We start from the raw sequence: 17,698 nt of genomic DNA, 5'->3' as shown, positions 1-17,698 counted from the left end.
AGATACTTATTAGAGAGAAATGCAAGGAAAAGCTAAAGGGGCAGAATGTTTGCAGGTGATTTGGTGAGCTGGTTGTATTTGAGATGCCGAGTAAAGTGAGTATTAAAAAAAAAATCCAACAAACCTATTTAAAAGGATACTCATACAAATGACATAATTAGCAACAGATTAAAAAAAAAACTTTTTAAGAAAATACATTTACAAAGGGTAAAGAAAAATGGTGCAGTTGTGATGAAGAAAAAAAGAAAAGAGTACACATTCTCACAACTGAGCTGTAAGAACAGGTTAAAGTACCAAGGTAGGCCAAAAATGATTGAGCAACTTAGTAAAGTCATAAAAATTAGCCATTAACTTTTTTTTTTCCTAAACACCGGAGAAGCCAGGCCTTCTAGGAAGGCTGTATGGCAAATAAATGCTTTATAAGGTAGGGAAGGGAAACATCCATTAACTATGGAAGAGCTTTGGGAGGTAACCAGACTCCTGCCTGTGGGGATGGAGGTGTGTCTGAAAGGTTATCTAAACCGTTATTTAAAAATGGGAGTCTGTTGCATCAGATCACCAGAAACAAATATTACTGGTCCAAGAATTAAAAAAAAATGCAGAAACAACATTTTCACTGCTACTTGTGATTTTTCTAATTTAATTTCTTTCTAATTTAATTTCTAATTTAATTTTTCTGATTGTAAGGATGTGCTTGATTAACTACAAAAAAAGACCTGTGGGAGGTGTGATTTTTTATGAAGATTTTCAAGAAGATGGCAAGGAACTAGAGACTGGCAATTAGAACTTCTGCAGCAGGCAAGTTAATGGAAAATGTGATGAAGAACAGAATTAACAGGTGAGTGAACATGATGAGTATGAAAGAGAAATAATAAGTTACGAACCTAGTAAAAGATTTTTTAAGGAATCAGGTAAGGGTATGGATGCAAAAGATCAGGTTGACAATGTATCTTACTCTACAAATAGTATTTTCCAAGATGCCTCAGCAAGGATCTTTTTTTTCCCCCATTCTTTTAATTGATTTTTGTTTCTTTATGGAATAATTATAGCTTGAATAATAAGAAACAAGTTAAGAATAGATGTCAGGAACTACTAATCAGTCTTATGAGGACTTACACATATAGAATTCTGCTAGAAAAGTGAGCGAAGCATGGTGTAATACATTTGCTTAGACTACAAAGGTGTGTGGCTATAAAGGCCTTCAGAAGAATTTCTGAGGTGTGGGTGGCAGAAATTAAGTGTTCAAGAGTAACAGATACTTGGCGTTACCATTCAGAAAAGGCACACTAAGATTAGTTCAGGGTGTTTTATTGAAAATTTTGACTTAATGCTCTTCATCAGTTAGAAAGGCAAATAGATAATTGAATTTTTCAAGACAGGAAAAAGAATGAAGGGGAAACACCACAATGTCACTATATAGCTTCATTATGTGCCCATATCTTGAACACTTCATACAGCCCTGTTATTGAAAAGATATATATATATATATATATATATATATATATATATATATATGTAGTATTACTATAAAAGGTAGAATGAAAAGCTGTCACACATATAAGCAGGCCATATAAAAGGAGAGATTAAATAGATTATGTTTCTTCAGTGTAAGAAAGGGAAAACAGATTGATGGAAAATAAAATATATGTCTTTAAAATCACAGATGTTATGGAAAAGGTGAATTGTAAATGATTATTCATTTATTCTTCCTCTTAAGAACCAGGAAGGAACAACCAACCAGCTAAACAAAGTATAATTATCATTATTATTATGATTAGTAGTAGTAGTGGTGGTGGTGGTGGTGGTGTTGTGAACTTGTGCCCAGAACATTTGGATAACAAAATTATGATGTCTGAAGAAGTTATTAGGCAAATTAGTGGCTGAAGGACTCACTGAGACCAATTAAATATGACGATAGTGATAGTTCTTTGGCTGAGAAAATCTGTAAGCTTCACCTTCCAGCAGCTGGATGCCTCTGCTGCCTGAAGCTCATCCAGCCTGCAACTGTCACACAGAGGGCACTGGTCCAGCTCAGAACAGCTTTACTTTCTGTTTTGAGGTGTTCCATTGCCTACAAGCATGCAAGCATAAAGATAAACACATGACTCACGGGAGTGAAAGGTTTTGAAGACCAGCTCTTAAATGAGCCAGTTAAAATGGTCAGAAAATAGGGTGAAATGGGAACTGGGAAATGTAAAAGGGCACTTCTGTTAAGTGTTTTAGTTAAGAGCTAAGATCTTGAAAGGTCTTGATTATATTCAGATTTTTTTCCTGAAGTACTCAATTTATTGATACTAAGTAATAATTCCCTTAGTTTGTGTAAATTTCCTTAAAACCTTCAGTCTGAAATTTTTTTACCCCAGCTCTACAGATTAATAACAAACATTGTCAGTTAATCAAGACATCCACAATATTTTGAACATGTATATGAAACAGTAGTAGTATGTAAAAAATGTCTTGAATTCCTTATCTGTTAGCTACTACAATACTCAGCTCTGTCGAAGTACAAATCTGACATTAGAAAAGCTGATTACTTCAGGATTACATCTATTCAGCATGTTTAAATTCAGAGCAGAAACACACCTTAACATCAGGGGTGCCCCTGTGCCTATAGTAACTCTGAAATTAATCAGAAGTGTGAGCTAGTATTTTAAAATTTAAATTTACAGTGGACAAAATCATAGTATACCTACATCAATGGCATCCATTTATTCATGTGTAATTAAAAGTCATTTTTTAACTTTAATACCACTGGGGGAACTTTACTTATCTTAGTGGGGGCTGTCAGCACTTTGCAAGTTAAAGCCCATCAGCTCCTTCTAAAGGAAACTTTGGTTTCCATAGTTGTGTCTGCAGATGTGTAAAGGAAGTTAAAACAACAGCTACTGAAGCCTTGACAATCAGCACGTGCTGGTGCCAGCAATGCCATCAGTTGCATCAGTGCCAAGATAGGAAACCTTGGCGATCTTTATTTGCCTCAGGTCAGTAATTTTTATCTGCAGTTAAGTAGGATGGAGATTACTTTACTTCTAAATGGTCCTTTTAAGTCCCCTTCATAAAAATGCCCCATTTGGGTGTGTCTGTGCTGCTACTAATGTCTTTATTCTGTCCTCATTAAAAGGCAGTGAGCAGGCAAATTATACAGAATCTATGGCCACTGAGCAGGCTTAAAAGGAAAGTGTGACAGATTTTTCAGAGGAAAAGAAATCCTGCTCATCATTGTTCAAATGAACATTTAATAATTCATAACAAATGAGTTATAAGTTTCCCCTTCAATACGTTTCCAAATGTGAATAGATTAAGTAGTAATTGCTATCAAGCTTTATGTTCTATTTCATGTACCTAATAAAAGTTTATCTAGTGGAGCTTGCTTTGTATCTTTTTGATCTATTCCTAACTGACTGCAATATCCTCTATTAAAATATTTATCATTGTGCTATCAAATATTAACCATTTTAAAATCATCCGACTGAAGAAAACAAATAATGTTAGTTGCTTAAGTTTTCATGAATTTCCTGATATTTAGTTGTTCAGAACTCCCCCCTGATATAGCACTAAAAATACACAAGATGCTACAAATTGTATTCACTTTCTTTGAATTGGGCTGTTTTGGAAATGCACTTTGCTCATATCCATCACCAGTGTCCAATTTGGCTCTCCATTCAGAATCCTAGTTTTGTTGTCTGAGAAATTATGATTCTGCTTCAGTACAAGAGAGTATTAGAGAGTTCTTGATTTTTCTATAGGTTAGTGGATTTTAAAACTCTTTTAGGAGAGTACAGAATGTTGGGGTTTTTTTTAAGAGTAACATTTTTAAGTCATTTCCCTAATTATCCACCTGCTGATCCTTCTGAAATTCTGTGGCTTTGTCAGGTAAAAATACTGGCAAGTTCTGGAGTGTAGAAAGATCCAGTGATGGGGAGTGATGCCCAGCCCAGCCTGACTGGCTGCCAGACTTCCATCCCTCCCCAGCTGAGTGGGTTATGCTCTCCCAGGGTGCTCCTGCTTGTTCAACCAGTGGATGATTCATATCACAGAACTAACATAGCAAAAAATGATTCTTTTTTGGTTAGTGTCCTGCTGAGTTAGATCTGAAATCATTCAGTGAAAGGTCAAACAACTGCCTGAGAGATTGCTAGGGGTGTGGGACTAAATAGTGGGGAATTGGGAGAAGAGGGATTGCAGCACTTGCAATTAGAGCAGTTTGGACAGCCATGAAATAGCAGCTTTGAAGCTGACACTTGGGCAAGATCAAGAAGAGAACAACCTCTTTGCTCCAATCCAATCCCTCACCTTGCTGGGGAAAAATTGTTCTGTTAAAGGTCAGGTGTATAAATGTTGCTACTGAACCATTTCTTTTTGCTTTGGAGAAAGCAATTCCTGATCACCAGGTTATCAGAGTAAATCTCCTGAAGAGCTGCAGTCTGTCAGGAGCTGGTGCCTCTCAATAACATGGCAACTATGCAAACTAGTCCCCTCTTTTGAGCCTCACTCTCTGCTTGATTTTATTTACCTGATATTTTCTTTGACTTCTCCACACACAGGTATTACCTAATTCACAACCTCATCCAGCACAGAGACATCGAAATAAAGTCCTTGAGCTCTCCCCAGTACCCCTCTAATCTATTGCATCTGCAGATTCTTCCATTTCCACAATATCCCACACACTTTGTAGGCAGCAGTGCTAAAAGAAGATTAAGGCATGGTCTCCATCCTAGGCATGCTACAGGAATTATGCAGATCTGTATAACTCTCTCAGAGCATCTTATGTTTTCACCTCCTCTGTGCTCTTCGTAGAGGAGAGGTGCCTCACTTAATCATTTCTGTTCATATACAGTGTTTGTGTTCTGACATGTTTACTCTGACTAAAATACATTCTCCCCAGAGAGAGATCAACCTTCCTTTTCTCCTTCAAATCTAGCATCTCATTAAAAAATAATAACATTCCATGATATTCATACTTTGGTGAACAACTTTCTATGTATCCTAGTATCTCTGATTATTCTGTGGGTTGTGTATTTTGCAAGGAATGCATTAATAAGCACATTTGCATTGTTGTTTCTCAGGTTTAAAAGACCCTTGTTTTAAAAGGATATCAGGATGGCATTACACCTATAAGTCACCAGCATGCTTCCCCTGAGGCAAGCAGAACTAGTGTTTTGCATCATCTGAGGATCAGGTCTGATAAAGCTGTAATTTTGTTTGTATTCTTGCCTTGCTTGTCTTACATCTGTAAACCATACTTTGCTGTGAGTTGCAGCATTTGGATTCTGGACTAATGTAAAGAGAATTATTATTCTGGATTTAAATTTGCAGCCATTTGAAGGAGAGTCTGTTCCTCTTGCATCCAAACCCCTGTACACACACACAATTTCTTTAGTCTGCATAACAACCATGCAAAATAGGTATTTTGAAAGCAGTATTTTGTGTATAAAGACCAGGGAAAGATGACTGTTCCCTGAGGACAACAATGCTCAGCCCCAGCAGAACTTTATCCTTTTCAATAAATTCTTTTTGTATTTTACTTCCCTTCAGCTCCAAGTGTGGCAGTGTGCTTACTAATACCGGCCTTGGCACCAAACCACAGCAGAACTGAAAGTATATACAGCACAGTACAGCATTAAAACTGCTATTTGTAAAAAGATACAAAAATAGGTAGGTGGATCTTCTATGGCTCCCAACACAGGCAGTTGCAATGGTGAATTGGAAAACAGGGCACCTTGATTCTGCATTTCTATTTTTTTTAATTTTTTTTTTTTAATTTTTTTTTTTTTTTTGTTCTTGTATCCTGGACATGAGTTCAATGTGTAGGTATTAGATACATCTGTGTACAAATGTGTAAAATATCACCAACCTTCACTGGGGAGACCCTTGCATTTATAGGTATTTAATCTGTCTAGAAAGAAGTGCAGGGTGTATTTTTTAAAAAAAAATATTTTAAAAGAATTAGATGATAAATGTTTTTTTCCTCTTTTCTTGCTGAACGGTAAATCCAATCTTCCAAAAGCAAGTGTTAATATTAAATTCCAAGTTTACAATTTCAAGTTTGATTTTTCTTTAGCCACTCCATCTGCATGATGATTTTGATCAAATGCTCCAGTTTCTAACATTTGTAACACATGATAAAATCCACCCCAAAAAAGCTCATATTTAAATAATCATATAATAAATTAAATGCATGCTGTGACAGAATATGAATTATCTGACAGGCTGCAGAATAATACAAGTTTAGTTTGGAAGACAGATACAAGCACTGAGTCCAATTTGAGCACTGAAGATAAGAGTGCAATCCTTTGCCTGCTTCTGTTTAAATGAACGAGAAAGGGTAAAATGAGATAGATTGTTCCGACCTTGATATAAGGCATCTGGCTGAAAACTCATTTGCTAATTGTTTAAGATTAGCACCATTGAACCAAGATAATTTAAAACACTGATTTGCTATGTGGTGCCAGCTACCACTGGTAACTCTCGCTCACTCTAGGCCTTTGTAGTGCTGTGGGTTCAGTGTGTTTACTTGGTTTTTGTATGAAGGGAGATAGAGAATAATATTGGTCACTGAACCTTCCCTCACCTTTTCCCCCATGAGGAACATGCCTAATGAAAATTTGAGCTGTGCTGCCAAACTGATATTGGCAAAAGATCTTTTCTTTGCCTGATTGGATAAATATGCAGCTGGTTTTGTAATCAATGCTTCTGTGAGTGAAATTAAAAGATGTTACTTTAAAATGCTGCTGTATGTATGCAATGGTCTTCAGTCACCTGAAAAGTCATGGCAAAGAAATGCAGAAGATGAAGAGCAAATACAGAAGACTGTGAGCAGTACAAGTAGAAAATCAAGTGAATGCTCCCACTTAATATTTTAGCTGTGTTTAAATGTTTTTGCCTTTTGATACAGGTTCCATTTTTTAAAAAACACTATGTTCAGTTAAAAACTGGCCCAAATCAATGGTACTTGCAGGTTAAATTTCTTGCCAGACTTGGAGCTTTTAGTTCTGTTTTAATATTAATTTTTAAAGGAAATTGTTCCGTTTCTATAAAATAGAAAAATCAAATATATGCTATGCTATGTAATTTCTCATGTTCCAGAAATTCGAAAGGGTTTCAGGACCACACTGTTCTGTTCTGCACTCATTCCCCGTGCTTTGCTCCTGGTGAGAAAATCCACGGTGGGTATGTGGCAGGGAGGCCCCGCTGAGCCCAGCACGTTCCCCGCACGCCCACGCCTGCGGCCGCAGGGCTTCTGGGGAGGGCTCAGGAGCTGTGCCAGGCACAGCCACATCTATTGTGCCTCTTCTTCTGAGGGCAGCAACCTTCCTGTACCAACCAGACCCTGCTGACCACTATGTCTCTGCATGCAAGAAGATAACTGCTGCTATCACAGTGCTTTTTATCTGGGAGGCAAAGTCTAAAATTGCATCTGACCTCAGTGTGCGCAGAGACGCCAAGCGAGGAGCGCTCTGCCTGGATCCTCAGAGGGTTTAGATTAAATCACTAAGAGTGAGGTACCTAAATAAATAGTTCTGAGGATAATAGCTTCTGTGACTTCTACTTTGTATGATACAAAGTAGACTCCAAACTGTAATTTATCAAATGATATATTGCAGGCCTTAGAACACACAACTCGGCTTTTGTGTTGTTTTTTTCCCTAATAGGCTTACTAATGTATAAAATTATGACACTCCATTTACTTATAGAATCATACATGTAATTAAACTACCTATGATATAGATTTAAATTGTTTATTCACAGTCAAGCTTTTGTTTGCACTAGATCAATGGTTTTTAGCAATAAAGCTCCATAAGAATAGAATTTCTTAATGCCGATAGCCTATGTATAACAAAAAGTAAACAAGCACATACTGGTCTGTCGAGTGAGTGTGTGTATCCATCTTTGCATATCATTGTTCCTGTGCAGCACAGGCTTAGGGAAAAGCAGATCAAAACCACATGCTACGTGTCCAGACAAATAATCTTTTTGAGCTTTGCCAAGGCAACAGAATGAGTTCCTATTTTTCTCGTATATTGGGGTCTGCTAACTTGCCCGGTCATTTGTTTAGAATTTGATGGGAAAATAAGAAAGCTAAAACTGACACTGTACAAAATTAAATTAATTGGAATTCTGTTCCTCCATGATAAGGCTTGAAATGAGATTTAAATCAGCGTGTGGTTGGTAAAACATGACAATTTGATGTCTGTTCCATAAAACTGACAACCGCATCTAGTTGTTTTTCTTCTGAAATTGATCAGATAATTTGTTCAAACTTGGAGAATATCTGACAGTTACACAATCAGACTGAGATTTGTTCTGAAAATTACAACCAAGTGAGGGAAACTCAATTAGTTTCGTCAGCAAATATAAAGGCACTAGCTTGCAATTCCAGCAACTGTCCAAAGATTTTACAAATACTCTTGATTCAGCTAAAATCAAGCTAATTATATGCTGGGCTCAAAAACCTCATCATTAAAAGAACATTATTTTCCTTACAATGTCCAAACCTGAAAAGATAGGAAGTACTGAAATTAATAAGTAATTGCTTTGACAAACTGATGTATATATATTACTATAAAATTTTCTCAACAGTCCTCCAGACTTGTTCAGTATCTCAGCTACTTAATATATTTTTTAAACCCCCTGGGTGGGCACAGTGGTAAGTTTCATTTTTTCAAATTCCATGCAGAGAACCATACTGATTTCTGTTTTCATTTTTTTCCCTTGTAGTTTGGGTCACTGCAATATATCCAATGCTTCACAAATTCCAGTAGTTATTTTGCCAGTATCTAGGATAAGGTACAGGGTGGTAACAACCTTCTTCTGCATATGGGGTGCAAGGCAGAGGGAGACCTCTTATTTCTGAGTGTGTTGTTTGGGAGGGAACTAGGATCTGATTTGATGAAGAATTAGAGACCTTTGAAACTTGAAACATTACTTCACCTGCTTTCTGTTGTAATTCTAACTGCCTGTTAGTTTTGTGAATCCTAACTCAACTAGAATCAGCTGGAAAATGAGAATACAGTCAACAACCACATGTGAAAAGTATGGTTTGGTTTAAATGCCATGCCAAATACAAACAGGAGCTTGCTGGTAGAAGCTGAGGAAGTCCAGTTTTCTCAGGTTGCACTGAACAATGTTGCCCATACAAGCTTCTTTTCTTTTCATATACTATCTTTAATGCTGTTTGGATAATTATCACAATATTTCCTGAAATTATTTATTGGTTTACTTTGCAGATATAATTTGTTGATTTGTCACAAGTCCAGCTTTTCTGCTTCAGAGGCACTCATCACTTGGAGAGGCAGCAGTAATCTCTAGTATTATTGCCTTTTTTTAAAAAAAAATAATATATAAGATTTACATTTGGTTTTGAATATTTAGAGCATTTATATGGCTATTGACCAATTTTATTATATTTGTCTAATTGGTGTCTGTATTTACTGACAGTAATTACTAATTGGTGTCAGTAGTTATTTTCTTGTGTTTCTCAGTCTTAAGAATCAAAAGCAAGCTCTTGTAGAAATCTATCTTTTATGTTTGTGTGGCTAAAAATACAGAGATGTGGTGAGAGAAGCTGAAAGAAAAATGTGAGAGGACTTTCCAGAGGTTCTGGAAGTAGATTATCAAAACTGTTAAAAGAAAAAATCTTACAAACAAAATTTGCAGTAAAAGTCTAATTCTGTGTATATTGAAGTGATATTTCTACTCACTTGTATACAAGTCCCATTAACCAGAAGAAAAGCAAAATAATAACTAAGCATTGAAACAACGTGTGTTCAAACACCATTTAAGGAAAATTTCAGCTCTTATTTGTAAGGACGTTAAGTATATTTCCATTTTTTCCCAACAATTAGCTTTCATCTAGCTTTCACTAGTTATTACAGGTACAAGCCAGCGTTTTGCAGTTATTGTCCAGGGATAGCCTAAGGGTATGAAGGCATAATTAACTTAGTCAAGAAGCTGCAGTTAGGACAGAAAAAGAGTGAACACGCAGAGAAATCACCTTCTTTCTTTTAGTAGGAATTCTGAATTTGGAAGCAATATGCTGATGTTTGAGTATACAAAACATCACATTTGCCCAGACGTGTATTTACCTATGCCAGCGGGAGTTCCTCTGGGTGTTAGTGGGAGAGAGGGAGGACACTGCAAGTGCATTGAATTAACTGGATGGCACAGTCAGTGCCCTCGGCTGGGAGTCTCCCAAGGTTCAGGCATTATGGCATGGTACAGCCCAGAGCTTTCTGCTCCCAGGAATGGGCACATGACAGCACATGGACGGGAGGCAGCGGAGCTGCAGGAGAGGGGCGACTCTCAGAGTTACTTACGTTGACAGCCCAAGCTGTGCCAGATATATCCCGGCAGACATTTATCACATTTAGGCCCTGAAGTTCCCTCCTTACACTCACAAAATCCTCTGTCATTACAGCGATCATGGACTGAACCAAAAGGGTTACAATAACAGTCTGCAGAAACAAGACAACACATACACACTGGATTCAGGTCCACATGTGGAGATAATTCATTCAATACCAATAAAGGGTGCATTTCCAGTGCTAAAGGTAAAGGAAGACTGTCTATTAAGAATATCTAGTGTAGTGAATATAATTACTACATGTCCATTTATTTGTTTGCACGTGTCATTTCAGGAAGAGACGTTTTATGATGCAAAGAGAAAAAGTAAACAGGAAAGATATAAAGGCAGAAGATATCACGGTCTTGAGGGTAAGTGATTATAATAGATTCTCTTTGGTGAGAATATTTTTGACAATTTAATGAACATTAGAAAAGCTTTGTATAGTATGGATATATCCATGTGCCATCAGGGTGAAATGTTTTGTTTTATTAAAATAGGCTTTATCTGTATTACTGAATATTTTCAGAAGTGCTAGATGTCTTTACAGGGCTATATAAATGCACTTTACTTATTTCCAAGATAGTCTTCCTTTATAGGTTTGAGCAGTACAATAATTTAAGTGAATATTTGCCATTAAATTGATGAGATTGATTTATCAGTGACATTAATAAACCTTTTGCATATTCTGCAATGCAAAGCTTGAGGTGAGCACTAATGTAATGTAAAAGCTTTAAGAACGGGCTTTGTGCAGCCATTTTAATTTCTCTCACCTCCCAGCATGCAGATGGGAAATGCAGTGAGGCTCATTCCCCGCTGTATATTTTTCACATGTGTTCAGCTAATTAAAGAAAAAGTAGGGTAACACATTTCCTCCCACAACACTTACTGTGCTGTTCATTCACAGCCCTTTTCTTTAATATGATTACAATATCTGTGTTCAGCTTTCAGCCATCTGAACAAAGGCAAGGAGCTCACAGAGCTCATTTTTGGCATTCCTGTATTTCACCTTGGTTATTCAGATTTTATGTTCAAATGGAGAGTTATCTTATTTTTATGTGGACCCATGTAGACCCAGAGTAACTACACTGTTAACTGAAACCACAGACTCCTTTTGGAAGCATCTGATCTCTGCTGCTTCCTAATTTGGGGCAACCTACTGGGAGTGTAGATTTATATGTTTGTGCATCAGTACTACTTTGATCACTATATCTAGCAATTGTTCCCTAGCATTAGGTTGAACCTCAGTGGTACCATAAATGAAAAAATGGGAGTTGAACTGGGAGGTTACATACATATACATCTCCAATGAAAAAAACGAACAGGAAAAAAATTAGCAGAAAGACATTTCTCATCTGTTGTCTCACTGTTTATTAAGTATAAATTACAGATGGCACTTTGAACATTTGGGATGTTGAAGAAGAGTGGTTACCTTTGGCAAAAGGGTTCCACAACAATAACAGAGTCAATTAGCTGGCAACATTCATTAATGAAGCAGAAAACTGTCAGGCCAAAAATACTGTGCAAGGCTGAGTATTATAGCAAAGTGAGTGCCATTTGAAAAGCTGGGAATTCTGATGTTAATCAGATATATAAAATGTTTATGTAAACAGACATAGACTTGAGATACATTCTGAATGCAAGAAGTAAAATTTGCTTCAAGTGTGTTTATAGAAAACCTTGAAAAACAAAAGCTTGGAATTACATTAAAAACAGAGGGTCTAATTCGTGTTAAAAATAGCTTTGTTAGAGATAATGAAGTTACAGTGATTTAAACAAATAATTGTGAAAGAAATGTGTAGCCTGTGATACTGGATGTTATATTTTCCACAGAACAAGACCCTGAACCAGTGAAAGCTTTCCTACTGAACTCTATCACATAAACATGTAGGAAGTTCCAGGCCCATATCGTGCTATTGAAGTGAAAGTAAATAGTAGAAACAAATATTTAAGCCAGGCCTTTTGCAATATTAGTAGATCCAATCAGAACACCCAACAGACTAATTCTAGCTTCCATCTTTCCCAAGTGATACCACAGTAATATAACCTACAGAACATTCAAGATCATCGTCCAACACAGTATCACATGCTGTGGAACACTGCCCAAGGCCTGCCAAATACTTAAGATGTTAGAAATCTCAAAGGTCACGATTTTCAGTGTGCCACAGGGAGGCAGTGTATCTCCAATGCCCTTACAACAACAGGGCACTAAATGACACTAACATTCCCAGATCATCCTAATAAGCAAACCATAAGTACATTCCAGAGTGGGGAAAAAAGCCCCTGCAGATCTGAACTGAGAAAGAATTTTCATCCTAACCCTCATCTGGTAACTATTTGTAAGGACAGGAAGACAACAGAAATGGTAATCTGTTCACTGGGGTTCACTCTATCAATGTGATGCTTCAAACAAAACACAATGAGTGTAAATAAAAAGGAGGTGGGGAAATGGGCTGAGGCTTGCAGGCTTGCAGCTTATTAGTCTGGGCTGACAGTGGCTCTAGGACAACCCCCAGGGTTAACTTAACCACGTGTCTTTAGAGCTTCTGGTGTTAACTGAAGCTTAAGCCTGACTGACTGCAAGGGTGGCTTTGTTACAAGTGTGACAGCAATCACCAGTTCAGTATTTATGCTGTGAGGCAAAGGCTATGTTTTATTACTCTGGGTCTACCTGGTGGTTTCCATGCTATCCTTGCTTGTCAGTGTGTGCATTCACTGAAAGTCACTCAGGCTTTATAAACAAATAAAAACTCTTCAAGTTAAATTATTTTTCACACTGAATGAATAATTTTTAACTTCTGAATACTTTGATTTATTCTGAAACTGCAGTTGCCCATATGAGGTAATTTTGCAGTTAATGTACAAATCCACAAATTTTTGCTATTTCATTTTAGGAAATGAAAACAATTTTGCTGCTAAAGAAATTAAGGGCATCAAGAATTTAGATTTAAGCCCACTGTATAATACATTGCATTTGGCTCACTGAAAAAAAAAAAAAAAACAACTTTTCAGTATCTGAATTCTTTAGTCTTAAAAACTAAACATTTTACATTTTCTCCATTGATTTAGCATCAGCTAAGATTCACAGATTTGTTATCCATGTACTTACCATATGTATTTCTGCAAACTGGGAAGCAGTTTTGCTAAATCAGAGCCAAAGCCCTAGTAGATGCCATTAAACTAGCTTATCCAAACATTTGTTACCTTTCTACATACATGGCTGAAGAGGAAAGAATTAGCCTATAAAAATAACTTTCATATGGGAATAAGACTTGCACATATCACTGCAAATCTGCTTATTAAAATGTTCATGCCAACATTTCACATGAAGTTAAACTACAGAACACTGCTTTTAAACTCGGAGAAAAGAGAAATGAGCGTTTCCAATAGAGCAAGACTGTGCTTGACCTAGAAGGGTAGTGAATCCATCAACTCTTTCACAGGTGAAAATACTCCACATTTTGCCCAATTAAATCTTAGGAGCCCCAGATCAAGACAGCACTTTAAGAACAAACTTCTCTGTTTTCTGAAAAGTGCTTAGGTGTCTGTTCATTTCACTGAATTTACACAAGAAGTAGGAAAGACCTCTTAAGCTGGCAAATCAGCTAGGACACATACATTAGAAACGACATTTTGTATGGTAACTGTGATCTGGAAAAGTGTCTTAGTTTGGCAAGAATGTTATTTATTTCAAATTAATTACCTAATGTGTAGAAAACCCAGGTTTGATCCTATAGTTATTTCACATGGTGCAATTCTCATGGGAGCCCAAGAGAATTCTGCTTGCATTAAGGTGGAAAGTCAGCAAATGTTTTACATTGCCTTTTTTTTTTTGCTCAATAAAAGATTTAAAAAATTAATTTCCTCAGTGTCTTGGCAATTTTAAAGTGCACAATTGTCTTACCATGACATTTTAAATATATCACTTATAAATTAATTTTAAAGTGACTTATTTTTGGCTTTTTGTTTACTAATTTCCTTGTCTTATGTAGCTGCAGCTGCTGTCTTAGCATTTCATTGTATATGGGAAAACAACATACTGAATGAGCTGATGAAAAATTCCAAACAGAGCAATTTAGAATTGTATTCATTAGGCCTATTTAGGCAGCTGAAATTGTACAACCCTGATGTCATACCAATGATGTTTGTCATCTACATCAAACAAACATGTGGGACAGTAGTTTTTTTCCAAGAACATTTGATTGTGTTAAGCTCCTCAGCACAGTCATACAAAATCATGACTTGCCTATTAAAGTTCTTATTAGCTCTGACTAATTACTGGCAAAGGAGATCATGCATTTCCTGAATGTATTGCCAAGCAAAGTTAAAAGAAGGACACATGAAATGCAGTGCATGGATGGATCTGTATTTATCACAAGATAAATATGTAAATCTGTCAAGTTACAAATTCAAACAAATAATAACAACCTAAATAGTTTCTGGCTTGAATCTCAGCAATGGATTATAAATGTATTAAAATATAATTTATTCACCTGTAGTCTACTTTGGTTTTACAGTATTTGCTAACTACTCTTTGCTTCCTGGAAGATGGAAAGAAAAAAAAAATCACAATGAAAATCCAGAACAGGTCCTTATGTCTATAAGAAACATTATATGATACTTATGTCTATAGGAAACATTATATTATTATATTCTCCACTTCTGTTTGTTATTAGAATAGTGTCTTTAGTGGCTGTCTGTTAATTACTGGCCATTGTACAAAGCTTCCTTTATTGACTATGTTCAGGCTTCACCTTACGTGTCCTGACTTTGCTGTATACTGTCTGTGGAGACATGAGAACAATGCATGTTCTTTGGGGTGCTAAAGATCTTAAATTTTTTCCTAATACGCTTTTCTTATTATGTTCTAACATTTTCTCTAATTCTGCAGTTTATAGCAGATGCTTGTTCTAAAGCACTGTTTTCACCTAGGAATCCCTTTTCTAAGTTGACATCATGTCACACTGATTTGACAAATTCTGTTCCTAACCTCATGGGCATCATTTCAGTTCCTCCTCTAAGTAGAGGGGAGATAATGTGGCATTTACAATCTTGTGTCTGGGAGCAGATTTAGCTGCAACATGTCTTTGTGAAATTTAGTGAATAAAAGGGATTAACAGAGATCCCTCCCCATGTCCTCTTGATGCAGCTGGCAACTTTTGTAGGTATCCAGGCAAATATCCATGAGTCTGTACTAGTAATTGCAAAAGCCAGACTGGGACCAGGTCCTTAAGACTCAACTCCTTAATTTTCATGTGTGACTCCAGTGTGGCTCCTTGCTGTGTAAGGACAGCACATCCAATTTCTGGGGAAAGTCTACCCAGGACCCATAGCCAGAGAGATTCCTCATCATTTACAGATTCAAAATGCCTCCTTGGGGCTACCAGGGCAATAGAAATGAGGTGAGAAGTCTACACAGATGTTCTGATCCATTGAAAAAGCTCATTCTGGCTTACGTGGCAAGTAAGCAGCAGTGGTCCCTAGCAGCTGCCAGGAGCTGAAAAGGCACAGGAGAAAAGGCGCAGTTATCCCGGGACTGACCTATGCACACATTTTCATCGTCCAGCTCTGCAGAAGCATTTCTGAAGTAGCCCAGCCTGCATAACTCGCAGTGCTGACCTCTAGTGTTGTGCTTACAGCTCACGCAAATGACCGTATTGAGCAGCTCGATGTAACTGCACCGGTTGGAGTGCCCGAAGCATTCACAGTCTTTCAAGGAAGAACAGAAATGTATACAAAGTGTATACAGCAGCAGAGTAATAGCACATTACATGCTTAGTAAAAATGAACCATGAGCAGAAGTATGAATGAATGGCACATACATGTTAATCAATGTAACATGGACAGCAGCAGATGTTTATCTGCAATGGAAGTGGAGCTGGTTTCAGGCAGGTTAGCATGACCCGACAACCATGGCATGACGTCGGAGGTTGGCTGTTGTTGGTAGACCTGATGGAACTGAAGCATTTGCAGTTGTAAACCTTTCAGGGTTACTGGAGGTTCAGTTTCCACTGAGAGAAATGCACATATTTCTGCACGTTTGAGATGAGTATAAATCAAGACCCGGGAAAAATCTCCTCCTATTAACAATGTTAAATTCAGTGGACAAAATTGTCAAACTTAATTGTAAGTAGATTTTTTTTTTTTTTTCTGACAGAAATGGAAAGTATTCAAAAATGCTATTGAACTTGGGGTGCTGTAACTGCTAGGCACCTTGAGAACCAGTGTTTTAATTAATGGCCAAATAAATCTCTAGTTTGACAATTTTGGCCAACACCTCCTGAAACGATTAACAGTGAAGAAAAGGAAGGAAGACAGTTATTGGAGAATTACATCAACTGTACTTTTGAGGTAAGCATTAACCGATTTTTGTATTCCGAGATGAAAATCAGTTGGGCTAGAAAAGATTATGAAAATTCTGAAATGTGTACTGACTAGAAAGCATGCTTACTGCAGCCATCTGAAACGAAGCTGGCATGACAGCCACTTTGAAAAAATCCTTCATTAAATATAGAATGCTAGTGCCTTTTAGTCTTTAATCACAAGCAATACTTGGCTTTATGCAGAACAAAGAAAAAATCAGAAGTGTATCAATAACATTATAGAAGACACAGCTCTGTGTTGTGTAGAACACTTGTGTGAGCCTGATCACTCAACTCTTGGGATTATGAGCCCAGAATGAATGCAGGAAAGGTTACTAGGATTATCAGAGAAGTTGAGTCTATTTAAAAAGTGCAGATTAGGAAAATTTGGCTTGTTTATTGTAGCAAACTGATGATAGAAGGTATCCCCTTGTATAAATACAGCAAGGAGCTAAACCTTCTGCCATCCTAATGGATAATACTGGCACAAGAACAAATGGATGTTAACTGGCTGTTGGGAAATTTCAGCTGGAAATTAGAAGATGATATCTAGGCATTAGGGCAGGGGGTGAGGTTCTCAAACACTTTCCATTTGTGACAAAACACACTTTACAGATGTAGCTTATTAACTGGTAGAATAAATTATAGTATGTTTCCTGCAATAATGGAGCACTGGATGCAGTGACTTGGAAGGGCTTTGAGGTTTTGAAGTTATCTTGTAATTAAATAAATCTGTAGCAGAGGGTGTAAAATGTTTCCGTATATGACAGAGGCCAAGTCCCCTGCTCTCCTTTCCTCTGGTATGCTCCTGATTATGCTGGGCTACCTGATCATCCCCCTGATTAGTGGAGTAGGGCATCACATAAGTATTTGAGCCTGTCTGTATTTTTGTAAAGAAACAACAGTCACAGTAGATGTTTCTGAGTATGCTCTGCACTCCCAATACATGGATATATCTTTGGCTTTTGTCTGATGTACTGGACCGTAAATAGAT

At 37.1% G+C, this 17,698-nt stretch overlaps 1 protein-coding gene across 3 annotated transcripts in view; it reads right to left on the bottom strand.

Moving 5' to 3' along the window:
* The window catches only part of NTNG1 (netrin G1), a 151,981-nt gene that overhangs the window by 16,046 nt on the left and 118,237 nt on the right, over positions 1–17,698 (bottom strand). For all 3 annotated transcript variants that reach the window (XM_031505521.2, XM_031505520.2, XM_021547519.3), the window contains 2 exons: positions 15,884–16,051; positions 10,317–10,454 (listed from right to left, as the gene is read on the bottom strand). In XM_031505521.2, coding sequence (XP_031361381.1) covers positions 10,317–10,454; positions 15,884–16,051 — 306 coding nt within the window. The remainder of the gene's footprint in view (positions 1–10,316; positions 10,455–15,883; positions 16,052–17,698) is intronic.

This window comes from Lonchura striata, chromosome 9 (assembly GCF_046129695.1).
Source record: "Lonchura striata isolate bLonStr1 chromosome 9, bLonStr1.mat, whole genome shotgun sequence".
NCBI classification, from domain to species: domain Eukaryota; kingdom Metazoa; phylum Chordata; class Aves; order Passeriformes; family Estrildidae; genus Lonchura; species Lonchura striata.
This window is presented reverse-complemented; position numbering and strand designations above follow the sequence as displayed.